The 23742-nt window shown below is 37.2% G+C and overlaps 3 protein-coding genes across 5 annotated transcripts; all 3 read left to right on the top strand.

Moving 5' to 3' along the window:
- The first annotated feature begins 6119 nt into the window (after positions 1–6119).
- Positions 6120–7917, top strand: LOC125211038 (karrikin insensitive 2 receptor IA-like). 2 transcript variants are annotated; one of them, XM_048110715.2, is made up of 2 exons: positions 6120–6608; positions 7004–7917. In XM_048110715.2, exons 1-2 carry the CDS (start codon positions 6238–6240, stop codon positions 7515–7517), a joined length of 885 nt encoding a protein of 294 aa, XP_047966672.1. In that variant the 5' UTR covers positions 6120–6237; the 3' UTR covers positions 7518–7917. The 2 variants fall into 2 exon arrangements, with proteins under 2 accessions (XP_047966672.1, XP_047966673.1); XM_048110716.2 differs by having other exon boundaries at positions 6130–6608; positions 7064–7917.
- Positions 7918–11771: 3854 nt separating this feature from the next.
- LOC125214514 (casein kinase II subunit alpha-2) lies at positions 11772–17382 on the top strand. Its single transcript, XM_048115572.1, has 10 exons — positions 11772–12190; positions 13107–13236; positions 13765–13959; positions 14660–14817; positions 15832–15922; positions 16010–16075; positions 16260–16342; positions 16487–16550; positions 16677–16745; positions 17071–17382. The coding sequence occupies exons 1-10, from the start codon at positions 12105–12107 to the stop codon at positions 17128–17130; spliced, it is 1002 nt and encodes a 333-aa protein (XP_047971529.1). The 5' UTR covers positions 11772–12104; the 3' UTR covers positions 17131–17382.
- A 1100-nt stretch (positions 17383–18482) lies between these two features.
- Positions 18483–22164, top strand: LOC125211875 (Major facilitator superfamily protein). 2 transcript variants are annotated; one of them, XM_048111826.2, is made up of 9 exons: positions 18483–18876; positions 18981–19125; positions 19350–19518; positions 19610–19868; positions 20005–20093; positions 20639–20821; positions 20914–20999; positions 21140–21224; positions 21617–22164. In XM_048111826.2, exons 1-9 carry the CDS (start codon positions 18687–18689, stop codon positions 21746–21748), a joined length of 1338 nt encoding a protein of 445 aa, XP_047967783.1. In that variant the 5' UTR covers positions 18483–18686; the 3' UTR covers positions 21749–22164. The 2 variants fall into 2 exon arrangements, with proteins under 2 accessions (XP_047967783.1, XP_047967782.1); XM_048111825.2 differs by having other exon boundaries at positions 19610–19880.
- The last annotated feature ends 1578 nt before the right edge of the window (positions 22165–23742 follow it).

The raw sequence follows: 23742 nt of genomic DNA, 5'->3' as shown, positions 1-23742 counted from the left end.
GATCGTGGTTGGGCAACGGCAGGCTGCGACGTTGTGCAGTGACTCAGTGATCGGTCGAACTGCGATGGCTGGTACGTTGGCTGCATGTGCAGCACTCCTGGCGGGTGGTAATTCAGCTGCCATTGTTGATAACCGGCGTGGAAGGTCTGCGGGCAGCGGTAGCTGGGTGGGTCCCAACAAGAGGGTTGACGGAGATGCTCGGCGCGACCATTATGAGGCTCGTGTTGTAGCCCCGGATACCCGGCGTAAGGATTTTGTTGAGGAGCTGGTCCATCAACGAACGGGAGCGGCGACTGATCTCGCATCCATGGCGGGTCCCAGCAGGTTGGATGTTGGGCCTGGTAGGCCAGTTGTGCATATGGGTCTGGCCCAGTCTGGTAGATGTGCGGCTGCTGTACCTCGCACTGGGGTGCGTGGTAGGCGGCGTGAAAATTGTGTGGCTGGGCATATGAGCCTGGGCTAGTCAAGGTCGGCTGACCAAAGGGTGAAAATTGTGTCGGGCTTGGTAGGCCAGTCACCGAATTCAGTGGTAATCCCAGTGGTCCAGACGTCATAGTGTTGTCGGGCGGGTCTGGGTCCGGTTGCGATGGCCCGCGGAGCTCTCCCATGCGAAGATCGGTCAGGGCTAGCCGGGCCTCCAGGTTAGTAAGTGCAGCACAGATGCGGTCAAGCTGAGCGGCGGTCGGATCTATTGTGTTAGCCTCCTCCAGAGGCGGCAACAGAGGGTCTTGCGGCAAGTCCTCCATGGGAGGCATTGAAGGAACTTGCAGCGGAAGCGTGTGATCCATAATTTAATAATTAATCGAACAAATAAATCACATAATAATCAGATCTATTTAGCAGATTATTTAGACAAAATCTATTCGCGTAATTCTCACATGTATCATGCTCATAACTTGAATTGATCATGCTTTAAGTACATTGAAACCTAAAACATGGTTTTCTACGGAGCAGAAATAATACCATTATTAATTCTCCAAAGAATTGATGATGGCTAGCGACTTATCCACGTGACGCTTTGAACACTAGACCATGAATCTTCTCTCTGGTTCCCGAACTGTACTCCAATATCAGTGTGGGCTGATCTCACTGGAATACTAGGACTTAAATAAAGAAGACAGAAATTTTACTCCACGGAAGAGAGGGAAAAATCGCCCAACTCCAGGGGGGGGAGGACGAAAATTTTGCAAAATAAAATTGTGTTTTTTTTCTCATTTATTCTCCTATTTATATTAAGTTCCTTTTTTGGCCCAAACAGGGATCTATGGAAGGTTTTGGATATGGGCTCACCCAATTTACTTTTTGCTAATTAAATTGAACCCACAATTTAATATAAACATTAATTGGAATATTACGAGCAGCCACTACAGAAGTAATATTGAACTCTCTCCATCCAAATCCGAAATTATAAGTAATCCGGGTTTCCGTTTTAACTTTCATTTCCCGCGCTTAAGATAAAAATATCCATTAATTAATTAATGTCTGCTATGAACTTAATTAATTAACTTCTTATTATTTCCAAGAGTGGACTTAGCATGAAACGCTTATTTATTATTCATAGAGTGATCAAACTCCAACTAGCTAGGTTCTGAATAATAAAACCTTGTTTCACGCTCATCTTGAGGACATTATCAAACGAGACTCACCTCGCGCACGATTCAATATAATAGCAATCCTAGCACCGCTAGATATTAATCACCACTACCCAATTATTGGGTTACGAAAAACCCGCACCATTTGATAAGTCAAAGTAATGCATAATCAATACCGTATGCTCAATGCTAACCTACATTGATTAAGAAACAAATATTTATCAAGACCTCGTCTTTCAGTAGATAGCACAAAGACACGTCTTGCTGTTAGATCCGTTCAGTGCTTTACCACACCAATGTCATCTTATTTCAGTAAGGCTTAGAAATATGCGGATTGACATTGCAACCTTTCACAATAGATAGTCTAATTCCATCTAGGTCGTGAAATTCTTCTTTTTCTTTGTTTAGGACTGACTGTGTTACCTTAAAGTGGACGTCGCCCACAACCGGTCTACTAAAACAAAGACTTAGACTTTGTTAAGTTAACTTATACAATTAAACATGCAATTAACATCCATTAAATGTAAAACATAACAATATTATCACAAAAATAATCTGTTTTATTCCTTGAAAAATAAAATAAGAGTTTATAGTATTCAATCACTCGAAACATGAACTCTAGTATTCTAACTCTAACATGCATACCCCAAGGCTGTCGTTGTTGATTTCTGTTGGCGTAACGAGCCATGAGTTCGAAGATGGAAGCATCAATTGTTAAGGGTGAAGTTCCCTTAACACGATAAAAGGCAGTCGCCGGAGCTTTGCCGGTCGATCAAACCAAGATTTAGGATTGCAAAAAGATAAAACACGAGAAAAGCTAAAAAGATAATTTCATATTTCTTGAATGAATAATGATAATAACAATAGCCCTATTTATAATAGGGATACTAATTTAATGAGCAAGACACAAGATCCTAAGAGATATATGGGAAAATATGGGAAAGATTTGCTAAATCAATAACTAACTAAGTAATAGGGTAGAGGGAATATTCATAGAGATATCTCGTATCACACACACGCATACCTTGCACAGAAACTTCATCTTTCTAAGAAACTGACGTCGTCAGAGTCCCTCTCCTCCACCAACCACACGGATCTGGGTCTGTAAACAAAACAACTACAGTTACATTCAGCAAAAAAAAAAAAAAACTTGCAAACAACGTTGGGGGGTAAAAATATAGACAAAACGAAACCAAGGAAATATGTTACTCGATGACGGCCTCAACACGCCGGGAAACCTGTGGATCTTCGCCACCATCTGCTCAACACATATGGGGAGTGCAATCTAGAGAGAGAATGTATTCCCAAATGCACATCTGAAAATGAAGGCGGAAGGCGTGTTGGGGGGAGGGGACCAAAAATTTTGAGGGCTACATTGGTAATCTAGCCGCAAAATTTGCATCACTGCAGCGAACGAGATTTCCAATATCAAGTGGGAGCCGTGAATCATTTCATGCAAAAGTCAAATCCAACAGTGCGGGCTGGAGGTGTAATCAAGGGCCATGCAGGTTAAGTTAATGAACACTGAACCGTCGACATTGCAATAATTTGACCCCAATTCTGGTCAATTAGTGATAATCGAATTAACACGCCCTAATTTATGGCTTGACTGTAACAACTGGAGGTTACAAACTGAAACCGTTACTTTTTTTCCAGAATTAATTATGAACTAACATATCATGGTATTAGTTTTTCCCTTTGATGTATCTGGTACCGTTTATCGATATTAATTCTTCCCTTTGGTTTCTAGATTATGAAATAGAACAACAATGACAGTATACATATAGCTAATAAAAAGCATATTTAATTAGTCTAAATTGCTAATACTTGTGATTTGCTGGAATGAAATGATAAATATGAAGCCCCTACGTTTTTAAGTACATGAATTGAATATATTTATTAGATACGTTCCGAATTAAGATGAATGATCTGTTAATTTCTATAGTACAGATATCCCTCATTTCCTTGTTAATTTCTATAGTACAGATATCCCTCATTTCCTTGTCAGTTGTTCATTTTTATTTGGCGTCGATTTTAGTCAATATATATAATAGAAAGTGAAAAAATTAGTTAATGATGAATCTTAATTATATATACTACTATTAGTTTTTAAATATTATTAATGAAATAAATTAATATAATCTGAAATCCATCTAAAAAAACTAAAACATTTCACAGAAACGTCTTAAAATGAAATAGTGATATTCATAATAAATAAAGGACATAAAGTACTTAGTTTTGTGGAAGTATTTTGAAAAATTGACATATCTCAAATTATATGTCAAAAAAAATCCACTATAAGGGACTGATCACAACTGGGCTTTTATGCCTGCAAACTACAAACCATAATAATAGGGTTGCATGAGCATCCACATCCGTGCTTTTGCCAAAGAGCACGAATGTGGATCTAGACCCACTTTTATTCATTTTTTATTCTCCACTTTTAAAGAAGAGCACAACACCCACATTCATGCTCTTCTGCAAGGATATGCTCAAGGGTCCCATCATTCAATTATTCAAGTTAAATAAAAATATTTCCACAATATTAAAATGCATTAAAAATACCCGTAATACTATTACTACAAGTTAAAAAAATGAAAATTACATAATTAAAATCCTAAAAATTTAAAATTACATAATTAAATTCATAAAATTAAAAACATCTACTACTCGTGGCCGAATTTCGCCCAAATGTGTTTGATTAGGTCTTCTTGTAGCTTAATGTGGGTTCTGGTATCGCGCATTGCGTGTCTTGTTTCGATCCTCTCGCACACCGTCGTATGCACACCTCGGCGTGGGAGAGACCTCGCGGTTGAGCTTCCGGCTTCATCCTCGTCGTAAAAGTTAGCCACACTCGGTCCTTCGTCAGCTATAATCATGTTGTGCAAGATAATACACGTGTACATGATGTCGGCGATATTCTTAACGTACCACAACCCAGACGGGGCCTTCACAATGTTGAATTGGGCTTGAAGGACCCCAAAAGCTCTTTCGACGTCTTTCCGAGCAGACTTTTGACGCTGCGCAAAAAAGAATCTGTCTCGGGTCTTGCGGATTGCTGAACATCTTCACGAAAGTCGACCACCTTGGGTAGATACCATCGGCGAGATAGTAACCCATGTGGTATGCATTTCCATTGACGATGAAGTCGATCGCCGATGCAACACCATTCAAAACATCATCGAAGAGTGGTGAAGAAGAGCACGTTCAAGTCGTTGTTGGATCCGGCAACACCGAAATATGCATGCCAAATGCATAGGCGGTAGTCGGCAACCGCTTCAAGGATAAGCGTTGGGCTGCCGCCTTTGTGGCCGCTTAAGTATTGCCCCCTCCAAGCAGTCGGACAATTCTTCCGCTTCCAATGCATGCAGTCAATGCTGCCAAGCATACCGGGAAAACCGTGGACTGTTTCGTGAAGATGAAGCAACCATTGACAATCTTCAGTGGTGTGTCCGAAGGAATTCCTCACTAAAAGCAGAACGAACGTTGTCGCAAAAGTTTTTGAGGAATATGATTCTAGTTGACTCACCTACATGCAAATACTGGTCGAAGAGGTCAGCCGGTTGCCCAGTAGCAAGTTGTCCGATGGCACAAGTACATTTCTGCAACGCCGAGAGACTTTGTCGACCGGTTGCGTCTCTACGTGATTGAAAGTATTCAACACGAAGGACAATGTGTTGACAATAGGCATAAACAACCGTTTTGACATACTAAAATGGCACCGAAAGTAATCTTCTGAAAACCGCGGCTGGTCGGAAAAATAGTCGGTAACGAGCCTTTCGTTGGCTCCCTCCTGGTCACAAGGGATGTAGCGGCGAATTGATCTAGTTGGTTGAGGAGGAGGGGCAGGGGTATTGGCGGCGACATAGGCGGCACGATATTGTTCATAGTATTCTTGTTCTTCGCGCTACGCTTCCGCAATGATATCGATGAAATCCATTTTTGAATTTTTTAGAGAGGGTTTGAGTGAGAGAAGAAGATGTAGATGAGTTGTATGAAAAAATATGAATGAGAGATAATTTGATGTGAAAAGTGGATGATGAATGTGTGTATTTATAGATGATTTTTGGATTTAAAAAAATTTAAAAAATTTCAAAAAACAGTAATAAACGGCTATATTTTTTGGGAATCCAAAAATATATTTTTTAACTTTTTGGTATTATTTTCAAAAAATTTTTAAGAAAAGGAAAATCCAACGGATAATCCGTTGGCGAATAGAAACGCGCCACGTCGCCTGCTCAATGGCACGGACGTGCTCGATGCATCGAGTAGCGCCGTGCCAGTGGCGGACACAGTAGTGCCGCACCGTCGGCACAGACGGCGTCAGTCCCAGCGAGCACCGCTGTGAATGCTCTAAGCGACATTTTGGTATAACTTTAGATTTTTGCCGGTTCCGGTTTGTTTTGCTAAAAATTAATTATCCTAAGTACCTATATTAAAATTTGAAATCACCACTATTCACTATTGCTAAAAATATCGAAGGAAAAGATTCTGACGGAGCATCATCACTTTTATTAAAGCAAAAGCCACCGCCTTCCCGCTACAGCCAAAACTAGGCCACAAATCCCAAACTCACCATTCCTCCATTTCCCCAAACCGATTCACAAAACAAAATTGAAAAAAAAAAAAATTAAAATCAAAGCAAATGGCGAGCTCGATCGCAGAAGCGCACAACGTCCGCGTGCTAGGCAGCGGCGACACCGTGGTGGTCCTAGGGCACGGGTTCGGAACCGATCAGTCGGTGTGGAAGCACCTGATCCCGCACCTGGTGGACTGCTACAAGGTGATCGTGTACGACCACATGGGCGCCGGCACCACCAATCCCGATTACTTCGACTTCGACCGCTACTCCACCCTTGAAGGCTACGCCTACGACCTCCTCGCCATCTTGGAGGAGTTCGGAGTCCAGAAGTGCATCTACGTCGGCCACTCGCTCTCTTCCATGGCCGGCGCCATCGCTTCCATTTTCCGCCCCGATCTATTTCACAAGCTCATCATGCTCTCCGCCTCCCCAAGGTGTCTCCCAATGTCATTTTAATTACAATTAATTGTTTTTATTTCAAAATTTTATAAGGGGACGAAGGAAGTAGATTTGGATGCTATCACTCATTAGTAGTACTAAATTTTAGTCACTTACTCTTAAGTTAATATCATATGAATATTGATTTGAGACTAAGTTAGTGAAATTCAATATAATTTTTCAACTAGAACGAATCCTACATATACACGATTTGGAATGATTATAGTAGATTATATTCATAGTTATAATTCTTTCAATTTTTTTAATAGTTAGGATATTAGATCCTTTATTTTCTATTTGGTATCTCAATAAATAGAAACTCTCTTATAGTATCTATACTTATTTCTAAAATAAATTCGATACAATTTAGCTCAAGCTTTAATTTTGATAGGTTCTTGAACACGGGGGAAATAAATGCGATACAGTTTAGCTCAAGCTTTAATTTTGATAGGTTCTTGAACACGGGGGACTACTTCGGAGGGTTCGAGCAGGAGGACATCAACGAGCTGTGTGGCGCGATGGAGACGAACTACAAGTCGTGGGTGTCGGGGTTCGCGCCCCTGGTGGTGGGGGGCGACATGGATTCAGTGGCGGTGCAGGAGTTCAGCCGGACGCTGTTCAGCATGCGGCCGGATATAGCGCTGAGCATGTTCAGGATGATATTCACGTTCGACCTGAGGCACTTCCTCGAGCGCGTGACTGTACCGTGCCATATCATCCAAAGCTCCAAGGACTTGGCCGTGCCGGTCGCGGTGGCCGAGTATATCCACCAGAATCTCGGCGGGAAGTCCATCGTCGAGGTGGTCCCTACAGAGGGTCATCTGCCACAGCTCAGCTCGCCGGAGCTCACCATCCCAGTGCTGGTACGCCATATACAGCATGATATTGTAGATGGTGATCATTGATGAGCCGTCGACCGAGAAATAAATGTTCGTGACATTTCATGCTTTGTTTGGTTTATTTTTTCCATTTTGGCCTAATGGTTGGATATTGGATTATCGTGGCAACTTTCGTATGAGGAATGTCAAGGGAACATTTCTCAACTGTTTTGTTTAGTAAGAGTCTTCTTGGTATGATGGAATGGAAGGAGAAGGGAATGGAGATGGTAATGGAATGAGGACGGGAATAGAATGGAATCCTCATTCCATTCTTGTGCTTGGTGAATGTAAGGAATACATGGAATGAAATTGTGTACGTGTGGTGTGTGTGGTGTGTATAGCGTGCGCAGGGTGTGCGCAGGGTGTGCATAGTGTGTAGTGTGTGCAATACATCTTCGTCGGTAAATCTGATATTTTCGTTGAAAAAGATCAGAGAGGGTGAGAGAAACCACGACCATCAATGCAAAAATAGGATCGTGTTTTTCGACCCTCGAAAATGTCAATTTAAAGAAAAAAGGTAATAGCTGCTAAAATCACTACGTTTGAGACTTTTCGGTTTTTCCTATAAACTTCAACAAAAGATTCAATTATCTTACAAACTTTGAGGATATGTGTAATTTTTTCAATCTGACTCGAACTTGTGTTTTTTTGAAGAAATTGATTTTGTGCTTGATCTAAAAACTTACATGGGCCTATAATTAAAGCAAATGGCGCTATTTTTGTATCCGAAAAAGACATCATTTTGTACTTGAAAACGTTTAAATCAAGAATTGAATATTTATAAGATTTTCTTCCTCGATTATCTAGGGTTCGTCGATTATTATTGAAGAATTTTCTCCATACATAGACCTTCGAGATTGGATTTTCTCCATGCATTGACCTTGAAACTTATATAAATCGTTTCTATTCAAGTTTGTACTTGTTATTTGATTTTAACCGATGTGTATTTGATTTCCCACCATATATGTCGACATCTACATAACATGTGTATATAATGTGGGAATGTTTTCGCTGTCTCATAATCCTAGTTGAAGAACCAGTGTATGTCACAGGTCTAGATGAATCATTTTCAAAAGGGTCTCTTTTCCTAATCTTCTTTGGTCCAACACACATTTTCTTTACTAGAGATGGTTGGTATACCGAAGTGTAAGAATATTCATACCCGTTATCATACCGAAATTTTACCGTACGATATCATACCATACCGAAAGTTACGATATGCTGAAAATTTGATATTTTTTCAATACGATAAGTGCGTAATAATAGTATTTCAGTATTTTTACCTACCCCTAGTCTCACAATTAGGAATATCAATGTAGCCCGTGGGCAGGCTCGAATAACCCGTCAAATTTGTAGGGTTCTAGCCCGATAAAATTAAAACCCAATTAGCCCGCACCTGATTAACCTGCGCCTCGTTAGGGCCAGACCCGAAAACCCGATGGGCTAGCCCGAAAACTCGATAAAGTTTATATTATTCTATTTTTTTACTTCTAATTCAACACTTCATTGATTAATTTTAGAGTAAAAATAACTAAAAAAATACCTTTCAATTTTGTATCAAATATAAAAATTATATATTAAATTTTTAATAATATAATAATTAATAAATAATTAAAAACTTCAAATTCACTTTAAAAAATATTTAAATTCCTAAAACATGCATTAAAATTTCACGAAATATCTCAAAAATTAGTATTTGATCATGTTTATGATTGAGTTTGAGCATATATCTCAAATTTATAATAATTAAATATTTTACATTTTATGAATATAACTAATTTTCATCACTATTTATTTGATTGATCGCATGTTAATCTTATCGGTAGTAACCCGATTAACCCGTTGGGCTAGCCCGAAACCCGAGCTTTTAGGGTTAGGGTTGAACTTTTATAACCCGAAAAAAATCACAACTCAATTAGCCCACTCCGATTAACCCGCAACCCGAGTAGGGCCAGCCCGAAACCCGATGGGCCGGCCCGATTGACATCTCTACTCACAATGTCCACCCCTCATAATTCAAGGCCTCGAGCTTTTTCCTAATCTTCGGACACAACTTGTCTGTATAAGAACTAATTTCGTCTAACTTAGTCTAATCTAATTGTTATGACAAATAGGGAAATTGTGTAATCGATAAACAAAAGAACGTAAATAAGCACAGAATTTACGTGGTTCACCAGCGATGTGTTGGCTACATCCACGAGCAAGAACGGAAAACAAATTGTATTATGACTGCGGTTACAGATACAAAGTTATTGTGTTCTACTTCTATATAAATAGGTACAAGAGACGAACTAGGCCTAATACAACAATTAAGGCTCAAAACTGAAACATTTCATAGTGTCGGGCCGGGGACGTCTCCAAACCTCGGACCTTCAAGCAAGACCTCCGTTTGGCTAGCGACAAACAGTAATGATTCAAGATATCCTAATACTAATTTCATTCTATCAAAGAGATTCTCATGTCCTTTAAGTATATCAATCAAATTTAACTCTAGAATTAACTATATAATCATTGAAGCTTTCACAAACATTATTTAAAATAATCAGAGCATTGCACAAGTACTATTAGGTCTTACAAAATCTAGTTTGATTCTTATCCATTATGTCGACAAACGCTACGTCATTTTCCTTCTCCATTTCCATGCATGCCATGTTGCAATTCTATTCGTTTACATATGTGCTCCTAACCAGCATAATAGACTATTCAAGACAGATCCTTTGTGGCTCTTCTTCCATTTTGCATAAATGCCCATTGCACAATTTCTATGCTAGGTGGGGCCAATGCTTCAATTTTCTCAAGACCCTACAAAAATCAAGTGTCAAAAACAAGAAAAATATTTATAACTTTCACATTAGTGTTAAATAAAAAAGTATATCTTCTATTGATCACTAATAGAAATTATGCCAACTTCTTCACTAAAACCGAATTCTACTGCCAAAATGTTGATGAACCAATTCCAACATCTCGTATTTTAAACTTCAATCATTGCCCAAGCTATAGGGAATATCTGGCTGTTCCCATTTTTCTTCAAGAAGACATCATCCAAGCTAATGATCCTTCTACAAAAAATATGGAACTCGTTTCTCAAAATCACTAAATCACATGTACATATACTTGAACAAAAATCCCAATCATCAACTTAAGAAGGCATTTCCTAATCTTAGTTTAATAATCTTATACAGAACTCCTTAACAACTCAATTGCCTTATGCTTTGCATCATACAATTTCATTTTATAGCATCATGTGCATACCATCAGCTTAAAGTCCCTGCCTAGTTCTTTCATATTAAGATTTGGTCCAACTCTTGAAAATCAAACAAATCCGGTTAAAAAATTACCTTAATTATTGTATTTCCTACATACTTTTCAAACTTATCATCAAGAATCATAGTCTCATGCCATAGTGATATCGGATTCTGAACTTTGTTTCTCTATTTAAAAAGTCAAGAACTGCGAATTAAAATAAACTGGAACAAAATCCTAGTTTCGATCAAATTAAATAGTCAAAACACAATGAGGATATCATACCACTATTTTTCTCTGGATTGGTGTTCGTCCCCATATTGTGGACCACCAAAAGACATAGCTTCCTGACACAACGAATGGAGACCACCAACCACTCAGAATGATGCAAATAATCTGGGATCACGTGGGAATCCGCCTACTGCCAACAACTGCAGGACCACCACCAACTTTATCCACTCGGTCGGGATTCAAGTAACGAGTGAGAAATTTGTCAAAGGTTTGCAGGATTTCTGAAATTTGGGAGGTTTTGGTATCTCAAGTGTGAAGAATTTGTTTCCCGTAATGTTCTAGTGTGGAGTCTTCGACCGACTGATACCGTAATAGTCCACGTAAAATTAAATTCACACGTAATGGGCAACATATAGTCCAAAACAACTATTTGTAGTATAATTAAATATTTTAAAGTTTAGAAAAGCAAAAAATTATTCTAAAGAAACTAATTGTCCAAATTGAAAAAAGTCAACTAATTGACAAATAAAGCTCTTTTAGTATGTACGCATTGTGTAAATTGGGATAAATCGTACTCCCTCCGTCCCATTTAAAATGAAACATTTGGGAATCGGCACAAGATTTTATGTAGTGTTTTTTTGTGAGTTGATGAGGAGAGAGTAAAGTAAAAGAGATGAAAAAGTAGAGATAGAATTGTTTCCATTTTAGGAAACATTTCATTAATGAAACAAACAAAAAAGGAAAATGTTTCATTTTTAATGGGATAGAGGGAGTACTAATCAAACCATAATTTCCTTGTATCTTTTATCACTCATCCACACCTCCAAACAAAATCGATACTGCAATTCCTTTATTCCCCTCAGATCGAATCGAATTTCTGTGATTTCATGCAATTTATCTGCTCTAATCCACACTGAATTAACAGTTGCTAATCATCGTTCCCGATCGTTGCTCAGAAAAAAAACGAGCAATTGCAATTGATCGACGCTGCTGGCGCACCTCTCTGCCCTATTGCTCCAAATCTCGCTATTTTGCGCCCTCGTCGCGCAGCTCCACAATCAACCGTCCGCTTCGGCCTTTTCCTTTGCTGCTGTAAGTAAGGCCAACGACGCCTTCTCGTCGGAGATCTGCGCCACTGTGATGTCGAAAGCGCGGGTATACGCGGACATTAACGTGCTGCGTCCCAGAGAATACTGGGATTACGAGAATCTCACTGTTCAGTGGGGGTAAGTAGTTAATTACAATTATTTCCACCTAATTTTATAGTTATACAGCGGTAATTTTGTGCCAATGGGGATGATTCGTGATAAATGTTCAACTGTAAGGATTTTGAGCTAGAGTTGTTAATGGGAAGATTTTGAGCAAATTAATATGTCTGGTAAATGCATTTTAAATTCTTTTATTTCATTCAATTTGAATATATTTGTGTTTGCTCCGTGGTGAATTCTTTGCCTAATATATATTCTAAGTTGAACACGAAAGAAGACTGTGGCTTTCGGGGCACTTATCGAGTAAGTGCTTGTGTGCTTAAAATCTCCTGAGTATTGGATAACCAAGTAATGATATATAACTCAGCTGTGAAGGTAATTTAATCAATATATGAGACCTTGGAAAGAATTTGAAGATAATCTTTTTCTAGATTTACACACACTCACCCAAATGACTCGAAAGCTGGCTTATTAATTGAGTTGGGCTTCGTTGTCAGTTTTGGAGAGCATTCGTTTTTTAGATCCACATGCACTCACCGAAATGACTCAAAGGCATCTTATCAGTTGAGTTGCACTTGTTTCTTAGTTATGAGATCATTCTTGAAAAAGAAAATGGTGCCCTGCAATATCGAGATTGTATAGGAATGCATCTCTTACTCTTCATCTTGCAATTTCCCAATTCTTATTCTGATAAGGTGTTATGATTCAACATAGATTATTTGTGTATTACTACATGGAAAAAGAAGAACGAATGTTTAATCCATTTGGGGGTGAAAACAATCAACAACCTGTTCTTATCTACGCCTGAAGAATTAGGGGCCAATGTGGCTCTATAGAAGTTTCATATTTTTATTTTTGAAAGAAATATCTTATCGAACACTAGGGCCTTGAGCACTTATTAATATGTTTTAACTTGTTTCCTATATGCTTCCAGAGACCAGGATGATTACGAGGTTGTTCGTAAAGTCGGTAGGGGAAAATACAGTGAAGTTTTTGAAGGCATAAATGTAAATAGCAATGAAAGGTGCATAATCAAGATTCTGAAGCCTGTTAAGAAGAAAAAGGTTTGTTTTTATCCTCTTAATGGGGGCCAGTGATTAATTCACATATTCTCAATGTGCTTATGCTCTTTGGAGATTTGACCTATCCTGACACGTGACTTTTGATGGTGGATTTTATATCCATCTCCAATTGTTTGATCGAAATTATCTTTAAACTGAATGAAATTGAATCTTCCTCATGTAAAAAAAGATTGCTGTACTTGGATAGTACTACTTGTGCACAGTTTCAAGTTTTTGTCTTACATACTCGTTAAGTATTTGTTTGAGCTGTAAACGGAAACTGCATGAAAAAGTATGCTTTTCTACATTGCTGAAAGTATCCATTTATAGCTTCTTTTATAACTTTTTTCTTCTACAATCTCATTTCATTTTTTTTTTCTTCATTGTCATTTCTGATGTTCTTGGTTATCTATCAAAGTGTTCTTCTTCGATGAGAAATATAAAAAATTTCATGTAACTGGACCAATTACATATTTATGTCCCGTGATTCAATGTTGTGTCTATAATGTTTTCTTGTAAACTTCTGTGCAGATAAAAAGAGAGATCAAAATTCTGCAGAACCTATGTGGGGGACCCAATGTTGTCAAACTCCTTGACATTGTTAGAGATCAGCACTCTAAAACTCCTAGCTTGATATTTGAATTTGTTAATAGTACAGATTTCAAAGTTCTGTACCCCACATTAACCGATTATGACATACGCTACTACATATATGAGCTTCTCAAGGTGAGGATATGCTTCAATGTCATATTAATGAAAATTCAATTTCCTACGAAATCTTGTATTTCATACTTTTGACCTTTCAGTTAGTGGCTACATATTTTCATGAAAATATGCTTATAAACTTCTTATGTTAAGAAAGATTATATATTGTTTAGGATGTACCTTAGAAACCCCCACCATCGGTTGGCTTTATTTATCATATATGGAGGGTGCTTGTGCATGTGCTACAGGCTAGGTGGCTTTGCACTGACTGATTTTTTTCAAATGTATTATAATTTTTATATGAGGGATTTATCTTGTAGTATATCAATTTATATACCATCTCCACCACATGACCTTCACTTTCTCCATTTACAGTGCAATTACTCCTAAGTGTATCACTTTGGGTTCGGCATGGGTTTTAATAAATGTATGGTAAAACTAAGTGTGTTTAGTGGAGAAAGGGGCCACCATATGTTAGTGGGGGGAGGAACCAAAAAGGAAAGTGATATCAGATATATTAATCATTACTTGTACTAACACTGCCCTTGATGTGAGATTCTTTCTTCACTCACCAATGCACTATTTTATTACAGCCCTCGATAACTTAGCCCTAAATTAGTAAACTACAGAAATACTAAAGATAACTATAACTAAATAGTGGTCTCTATCACTTGTCTTGTTTGATAGTATTTCAATCCTATTGTCATTGATTACTTTGTAGGCACTGGATTACTCTCACTCTCAGGGAATAATGCACAGAGATGTTAAGCCTCATAATGTGATGATAGACCATGAATTGCGAAAGCTTCGCTTGATTGACTGGGGTCTTGCAGAATTTTACCATCCTGGCAAGGAGTATAATGTCCGTGTTGCTTCAAGGTACATTGTGGCTATTTTCTTAGGGTAATTGGTAGTGATTTTTTCCTTTATATATTTTCTTCTCCTTCTTCATGTTTCTTAACTAGATTTGTTGAGTTACTATTTTCATGTTTCCTTTTGATTATCCTTAGTATGATATTTTTCATTTGATGCTCTGACTTCTCATTTCCAGAGACGACTCATGCCATTAGGATACAGATGGATACAATATCCTTCCTGAATTTTCTTCCTTACAGGTTGTTCCAGTTGGATTTGCGTTTGTGAAGAAAAAACATAGGAAATTAGGAATTGGAGACCATAAGTAGAACTAACTAGCTCATTTATAGTTAGGGTTATGGTAAAAATTTGTTTTTTCGTAAAATTACGAATCCTGTAGTTAACCTATAGAGTATAGAGTAAATGCACTTGACATATAAGGTAACTGCACTTTCATGGTCTTGTAATTGTGCCCTGTATGATTCGAATTTCAAACCCAGGATCATGAAAGTGCATGTACTTTATAGGTTAAGTACCGTTACTTCATATATTTAGTGCATATACAAATTTATATTTGTATATGTTGGATGACATCACATGCTTATTTTCATTTTTACTCACTTTCAGTCGTATCATACCTATAATAACTTTAGGGTCATGAATACTTATTTCGACCGGATACCCTACCTGCCTAGCTGGCCCTACCTTTGATTTACTTTCTACGGAAACCAATATAAATGACTTAATCTCTGTATTCTATATTGGATTAAATTAATTTTTGTATGTTGTTAGCATAGAACCGTGCAGGCATGCGTTTCCCGTTTATTTTATTGGATTTTGGTGGATCCAATCTCCAATTGGGTGTTACTTGCTACTCAGTTAGCATATCAGAGTATGGATTATCGGAAGGATTACGTTCTTCATTTCAGTTTTGCTTGTTAATAGTAGTAGATTTCGGAGGTTGTATTTGTTTGGAATGTAACTCAGAAACTGTTAGCTGGTTGATATGATTATGTTAAATCTCTTCTATTGATTCAGATACTTCAAGGGTCCAGAACTTCTCGTTGACTTGCAAGACTATGACTATTCCTTGGATATGTGGAGCCTGGGTTGCATGTTTGCCGGGATGGTTAGATAATTGAATGGGTCACTTTATCAGTTCCATCGATGTTTGTTCCTTATTTGTCCTTATCTTTTTTTCATGTTGATTATGTAGATTTTTCGGAAAGAACCTTTTTTCTATGGACATGATAACCAGGATCAACTTGTAAAAATCGCTAAGGTAAATACGTTGGCTTGCCCATTGAGAGTATTTGAGACATTGTATGTAATTCAACTCCCATATATTTAAACACTCATGGGTTGTACTAATAGAGACACAAAGTAATATAGTGGCGCAGCTGACAATCTCTTAAAGTTTGTGGATCTCCTATGTAACTCATCTGATTTGAGATTTTCTCCTCCAGGTCCTTGGGACTGATGAGTTAAATGCGTATCTACACAAATACCGGTTGGAGCTTGATCCTCAACTAGAAGCTCTTGTTGGAAGGTATGCTATTTGCTAAGAGTTACAAAATGAATCCAAATTAAACTTTTAACTCATCCTATGTGTAGTAAAATATTTTAGATGAAAGCTGGTCTTTGGCTGTGACTTAACTAGATGCTTTCCATTTAACTACTTTCAATTTCTCAGGCATAGCAGGAAACCATGGTCGAAGTTTGTTAATTCAGATAATCAGCATCTTGTGTCACCAGAGGTCATGCTTTGTTCTTTCATTCCTTCTTCAACCTTTTAAATTCTAAGCAAAATTACTTACACAAATGAAATTCATAAATCAATTTCCTCTTTTTCCAAATTTAGAAATTTTGTCTTACTCTGACAGGCCATCGATTTCCTCGATAAACTCCTGCGATATGATCATCAAGATAGGCTCACAGCAAGAGAAGCTATGGTATTTCTTCACTGCTTTGCTAACTTATAGTACTCATCGACTGAGCTACTCTGCCCCCTGCATTTTGAAAATTTCTATTGCATTTTTGTTGCAGAAAACAAAAATTTGGGCATACTTTGTATATTTACATGCAATTAATTTTTTTTAAAATCCGACTTTTTGACCTTTTTAAAAAAACTGAAAATGTGAGTTTAACTTATGTTTTGATATCAAGATAAACTTTGTTTGATGAAGCTATGAAATGGCTTTTAACCTATCTTGATGTCTTTTTGTTGGTATGTTCTTTTTCAAACTCTAATCTTGTGCTCGACTAATCTTATTGTAGGCTCATCCGTATTTCTCGCAAGTAAGGGCTGCAGAGAATAGCAGGAGCCGAACTCAATAGCTCAACCTCCTTGCTCGCAAAACACAGCATAGCTTTGTGGTAATGTAACAAATGCAGCCGTTGATACCCTTGTGATCTTATATTTTGATCATTTGTCAGTTACAAGAATTGTTTTATAACTAGCTATCATAACATAACCCTCGTATATGTTGGAGTTTTCCAGTTTCTGTGTATTAAGAGTATATTTTTGCAATATTACTTTATGTATCCATTAATTATGAGTGGATGATTCCCTTTGATTGTTTTGCTTTACTTTTGAGTGAAACCTCTCCCCAACCCATGTAGCCTGTGGCATGGATTAACTTTTTTTAAATAGCATCAATAATGGTTTTTCATCTATTTCGATGATAATTCGAACCATCAACTTATTTGTTGGATGTAAAACGTCAAATTGCAATGGAAGCCAATCAAATCTTGACCACTAAAGTAATATGTGTGCTCGTTGTAAACTTTAAGCTCAATTTATATTGGTGCGACAATGGATATTACCCTGTAGACGCAATCTATCCTAGGTGGTCGATTTTTGTCAAGACCTTTTCGTGTCCAACAAATCGAAAAGGGTTTGTTTCGTCGCGGAAGCATGATTTAGCTAAAAAAGATGTTTTATCGTACTCCAAACATGGTTCGCAATCGTTCAAGGATGTGTTAGCCGATACCATATATGTATACGCCATACGGCTTAATATGATTATTGAGGATGAAGGAGCCAAGCATAGTTGGGTGGATGTAGACATGACCAACTCCTCACCCGCAAGCAACCCCCAAATCAAGGTGCACCCAAGAATTTCTGAACTTATATACATCGCCGGAATCAACACACGATAACTCCAATATAATGATTGAAAAAACATAAGCACATTTTGGTCCACGGATTATAACATATTTTTTATTTAAATCTAGATTTTATTTATTTTATATATTTCAATAAATTTAGTTATTTTTTAAAATTTAATTATATAAATTTTATATACTCCCTCCGTCCCAGATTTGTAGTAATATTTTGCCATAAAAGTCCGTCCCACATTTGGAGTAACATTTAGAATTTACCATATTTGCACATAAAATTTTACCCCATTATTCACTAAAATTACACCCAAATGTCATTATCTATATTAAAATAAATCAAAACAAAAACAAAAAACCAAAAAGTCAAAGAGGGACCCACTTTCAACCAACTCACTTTATTTATTACACACTTCATCATCTCACTCCACCTCTCACTTCATTAATTACACACTCCACCAATTCCTTAAAACATGTGTCATAACTAAATGTTACTACAAGTGTGGGACGGGGGGAGTATTTCAGTAAATTAGTAGTAATTTTTATTAACAGGGATTCAACAACTTTCACCAGAAGGAACCAACCATTTTACTAAGTCTCGTGCTCAGTTTATGCTCTGTCAATTTGATTTGGACGCAGAATTTAGTTCAATCCGGCCACAACTCTTTCCCGGCTGATAATACTCTCTTCTGATTTCACCACGATTTTCGACTGGATTTACCGTTTATTGTGAGCTCACCAATCAACATTCATGCGACAATCCGTGTAAAAAAATGGGGGTTGTGATTGAATCTGATATATGGGAACCAAACAAATCAATTTATATACTCTTATTCATCTTCTCTGTGGTTTCAATCTTCTGCTTGCCCGCCAAATCGAGTGCAAATGTGCTCGATCACGCGTCTTCCGCTTCTCTTCTCCGCTTCCAGCGCAAATTTCTCCTCCTCTTCGCTATTTCCTCAGGTCACTGCAATTTTGTGTTTTTGTAATGTAGGTTTATTTCCTGCTAAATTAACTTCTACTTTGTTTCCCCCTTTGGCTGACAAAATTTATTTGTGTGTCGACAGTGATGGAGGGTTTATGGGCTGCGTTTGGAGAATACGAGTTGGCGTTTTATGGATTCAGTAAAGATCAATTGCTGAATGTTATTTCCGTTGGATTTGCGGTCTCTCTGTTTATCGGGAGTTTCATCGGAGTGCTATCTGATTTATTGTAAGTATGGTCACTCAATAGTTATGCCAAGATGTGGCCTTTCTTTGTGTGTGTTTGGATGGTAATGTGTTGCTCAATTTTGCAGGAAATGAAATCTAAATTAGTCTTTTTTGTAGTTGTACATCTGGAAACTACCTTATAAGTATGGATATTTTGAACATTGTGACAATTTTGCGAATGCTTTGAGTAATTACTCACCTTCTATAAAAATCTTGTCTGCGCAGAGGTTACAAGAAGCTGTGCTTGTTGTTTTTCTTGCTACACCTTTTGGTGAGTTTATGGAAGCTAGTCTTTGGAACTTCTACTTTTTGGTTAACAAGCATCTTTCTTTCACTGGCATCATCGATATTTTCCTTCGGGTTCGAGGCATGGATGGTTGTTGAGCAGGACAAGGTTGGTCTAGGATTTTTTTTAAGGCTATCATTTATTTATGTTAATTCTTTTTATATTTTGCTATGATGGTGATAGTACTTATGTTTTGCAGCTTGGGCAGAGGCAAGAGGTACTGAATGACATGTTTTGGCTGATGACTTTCTTGGAGTCTGCATCTTTTATCGGAAGCCAGGCACTTGCAAATTATCTTATTGATGATAATGTGATCAGAAATATTAAATCTTTGTGGATTGGAGCTGCAGTTTTGGCTGTTCTTGCTGTTGGTCTTGTCACTCGAGGCTGGCAAGAAGCTCCTCAAACAACGATTTTGAAGGATTATCGTGTTTCGTTTCACAAACATGTTATTTGTGGTATATCAAAATGCATGTTCTTTCCTTCATGGCATATGTTTGGGTTTGCAACCTTAAGGAATTATAAGAGGAACTTCTGTTATTGGCATTTGGCTCAAAATCCTCTAGTGAGTAACAATGCATTCTCATTTTGCAGATAAAAGGATATGGCTCTTGTCGTGGGCACAGTCTAGCGTGTATTTTTCTGTTGCAGCATTTTGGATTCTTTGGGCCCCATCTATAGTGGTATGATTATGAAGGCATCAGTTTGTCCCCTACACTTTTATTATAGCCTGTGATGTCACAGTTATGCAAGGTGCAATTTGTGGGTTTGCTAATTTGGTGCACATTTTTTATTCCTTTTATAATTCTATGGATTTGGAGTCATAGAAAAATAGATGGTACTGATAGTGTTCAGTATCTTGAAAAAATTGTGAAACTTGCGAGGTCATTTGACTTTTATGATAAAGAATTTATCTGCAGCGCATAGATACTGGATTTTCTAGATCATCCATATGTTTCTTTTTGTCATGATCTAGCCATATGTTCTTCTATGTATATTAATGTATATGTGTGTGTGTGTGTGTCTTATAATGCTCGCACATGCATAGAGAGTTGACACTTGCTAGAATTTCTTTTCAACAATTAAGTTGTATTTTTGGTTCAACCTAAATATTAACTATGGTGTATTTGCTTGAAAACTTTCTTTTGATTGCTATTGTTTCTTATTATACTCCTATTAACTATGTAAAAAGATCTTAAAAATTTGTTTGACCAGTATTATGCTACAGGCTGATGGAAGGGAGGTGTCTTTGGGATTGATATATCCTTGTTTGCTTGGTTCGAAGATGCTTGGTAGCACTGGATTCCCATGGTTCTTCCACATGCCATTAGTGCTTCGGACAGAGGAATACCTAATGTATGCATTCACCATAATGGGCATTGCTTTGTCTATTGTGGCCTATGATTATCAGGTGAGCTAACTTCATACTCATTCTTACAGCTAACTATGTTGTGTTTAATCTTCTTGTTGTAGTATTTTGGTTTAAGGTTTTCCTTATTTCAGGAAATAGGACTTCTGGTAACATTATTCTGCTTATTTCAAACTTGCCTGGGCATGGTTTTGCCATTTCTTGCCAGACTGAGAACAACGTAAGCTATCATTACTTTCTACTTATTTATGAACCCTATGTTGACATTCAGTGATGAATTATTTTATCGCCTGATGTTTGATCTCGAGTGATGAACACAAGTGTTGTTTGCAATCTTATCCTTCTAACTACCCCCTGCAGGTATCTGCCAAATGAAATTCGTGGTGGAATGATGAGCTTATCTCTCATGCCTGCAAATGCAGCAATCTTGTTTCTTCTGGTCCTGGTATATTCTACTTCCACATCACATATTTGTAAACATAATTATAATAGAATCAATGGGTTTAGATGTTTTTACTATGGAAAGGCTACTTTGTTCACTATAACCTGTCTCTTTGGGTACAAAATTGCATTAACAAAATTGTTTCCGAAAGAATTCTAAAGATGACTTGAAATTGATAAAAGTTAATGAAATTTCCTGTCATGTGTATCTTCCTTGGGACTTAGGAGGGCATATTATACATTTACATATTTTCATGCACATGTGAAATTTTGGGGTTTTCGATTGCCTTTTTTGCAGTCTGAACTAAATCGCATAGCTTCCTTCCTTTTGTACTTCCTTTTATTGATCTATTTTTTCCTTGACATGGATTTGTTGCTACCGTGTTGGCATTGCAGAGAGGTCATCACTACATTGCAAATTCAACTATTACCTCTGTTGCTGCCCTTGGACTATTCTCGGCTGCTGGCTGCATGTATTCGTTAAGAAAATGGGGAAAACAACTCCAGCCGAGTAGACGCAACTTGTGATCCAAACCCATTCCTCGAAAGTTCATTCAACCATCAATCCTCTGAAGTTGAAGGCTTGCATCTTCTTGTACGATCAAATATCTGACTGGCGAGAGATGGGTGGTGCTATATGTCGATAACTGCATGAAGCATGTTTTTGCCAGCCAGCCAATGTAGAGTGACGGAAGAGGGGGATGAATGCTGCAAACGATCTTTAATGGCTTACGGGTTTGGTAGTTTCAAGAAGAGGTAGTGTTAGATGCAGTCATCAGTTGCATACATGGTAGCCCATTGCGTTGATGCTCCGGACTGCGACTTGCTGAGCCGGGGCCGTCCTGAACATTACCACCTGTAGTCATTTGTGCAAAATATGTGAGCAGACAGCTATCGGTAGTTTAACAAAAAGATCAAATTTTGTGTGTGTTTACTTTTAATAATGTTTTTTGTTCTCCTGAAATAGCAAACTGAAAACATAATAGAAATTCACACAAAATAATTTCTTGCTAAAAGTTGGGAAAACCCACTCTCAAAACGTAACGGACTAAACAAAAAATGATTTACAGCACAAATATTATTTTTAAATGAATTGGTCTACGCATTAATTTGTCGGTGTAAATGCCAACAAAACAAAATACTCCTATAAAAAATTAATAAAACAAAGGCTCGTGCACACAATAGAAAACAGCAATTGGTGGCTAAAACCAAATTTAGGGTGAAATATGGTTTTTCATGAACTTTAAAATTGGTGATTAAAATTGTGAACTTGTCATATTGTAGTAATTTTTCAATGCTGAAACAAAAATTCGTTGTTAAATTTTAAAATTCTTGAGGAAAAAAAAACAAATTTAGCTTGCAATAAGGACCAACCGCGCTAAATTATTTAAATGTTATTTAAATTTGCATCTCGAAATAGGCTTTAAATAATACCAATACAATATTTCATTTTATCTATAGGGATGTCGAATTAACTGTAACCGGACTTGATCATCGGTTACGCTTCTCAAGCCGGACCATGTAACCGTCTTATTCGGTTACATAGTCCGGGTCCGAATCCAACATTTTTTTACCACGAAAACGCCAAAAGTGGAAGTAAAGGTTATTTCTTGGGTAATCTAATTACTGGAATAAGATAAAATGACCTTAAATCCCCATGAAAGGCCAGATGTCTCTACACGTGTATATGCCCATTCGTGGCCAAGAAAAGTGAAGCACGCTTTTTACGAAAGCATTGTTTGGTTAAATCCATTAAAATTGAGAAGAGGGTTAACGTCATACCATCCACTTTCACCCAAACTAGTAGTGCCAACTTGCATGATAAAATCCAACTCTCTAAAGCATTACTATTTTTTTAGTATATATTATTTCAAGAAGATATAGTGAGCAAAGAAGTCACACTCACGCCAAACGGAAAAATCAAAATCAATACATGAGGCACTGCCCAATATAGTAGTAGTAATTAATTGATTGGAAACAAGGTTAATTAATGAATAAAACCTTGACCCCATCTAGTGATATGCATTTAATATGGAAAAATATTCTTGTTCGAAACTCTTAATGGCTACAACTGGATAATGTATTTTATTGATTGTGTTTATGAATAAGATAGAATGGAGGTAAGAAATACACCTGGCAATAATTTTGGCAGTGAACGAGCACAAATTTCATTTGTCAAAATCAATAAAATTTGGCTGAGAATGAGCACAAATCTAATAAAGTAAGAAGAAAAATATAAGGGATATTTGACATCTAATATCATTTATGAAAATTTTAAAATGTTTGATTTTTTTCACGAATTTTAAAATTAGTAAATAATATCACGAATTTTATTCCAGGTTTGTTTTTCCCACGAATGAAAAAATTTCTCAAATAATATTATGATACGGAATTTTTTTCGTAATTTTTCGACAACAATTTTGAGAGCTTCAAGTTTTACAATCTTCGAAGATAGTTTTTCTTGAAGCACACCCTCCAAAATTATTCTTCAATCTATTAAAATAGCATGAATTTTTTCATTC

Source organism: Salvia hispanica, chromosome 3 (assembly GCF_029641045.1).
Source record: "Salvia hispanica isolate PSC_SH4W2 chromosome 3, Shi_PSC_v1, whole genome shotgun sequence".
Lineage (NCBI taxonomy): Eukaryota > Viridiplantae > Streptophyta > Magnoliopsida > Lamiales > Lamiaceae > Salvia > Salvia hispanica.
The sequence above is the reverse complement of the archived record's forward strand: the minus strand, read 5'-3'. Positions and strand labels throughout refer to the sequence as shown.

Excerpts from the sequence above, each read along its gene's own strand:
- LOC125211038 (XM_048110715.2), top strand. The coding sequence starts at position 6,238 with ATGGCGAGCTCGATCGCAGAAGCGCACAACGTCCGCGTGCTAGGCAGC. Across the intron at positions 6,609-7,003 it reads ATGCTCTCCGCCTCCCCAAG|GTTCTTGAACACGGGGGAAA; the intron begins GTGTCTCCCAAT and ends TAATTTTGATAG.
- LOC125214514 (XM_048115572.1), top strand. The coding sequence starts at position 12,105 with ATGTCGAAAGCGCGGGTATACGCGGACATTAACGTGCTGCGTCCCAGA. Across the intron at positions 13,960-14,659 it reads ACATATATGAGCTTCTCAAG|GCACTGGATTACTCTCACTC; the intron begins GTGAGGATATGC and ends ATTACTTTGTAG. Across the intron at positions 16,746-17,070 it reads TCACAGCAAGAGAAGCTATG|GCTCATCCGTATTTCTCGCA; the intron begins GTATTTCTTCAC and ends ATCTTATTGTAG.
- LOC125211875 (XM_048111825.2), top strand. The coding sequence starts at position 18,687 with ATGGGGGTTGTGATTGAATCTGATATATGGGAACCAAACAAATCAATT. Across the intron at positions 18,877-18,980 it reads CCTCTTCGCTATTTCCTCAG|TGATGGAGGGTTTATGGGCT; the intron begins GTCACTGCAATT and ends GTGTGTCGACAG. Across the intron at positions 21,225-21,616 it reads TCTTGTTTCTTCTGGTCCTG|AGAGGTCATCACTACATTGC; the intron begins GTATATTCTACT and ends TTGGCATTGCAG.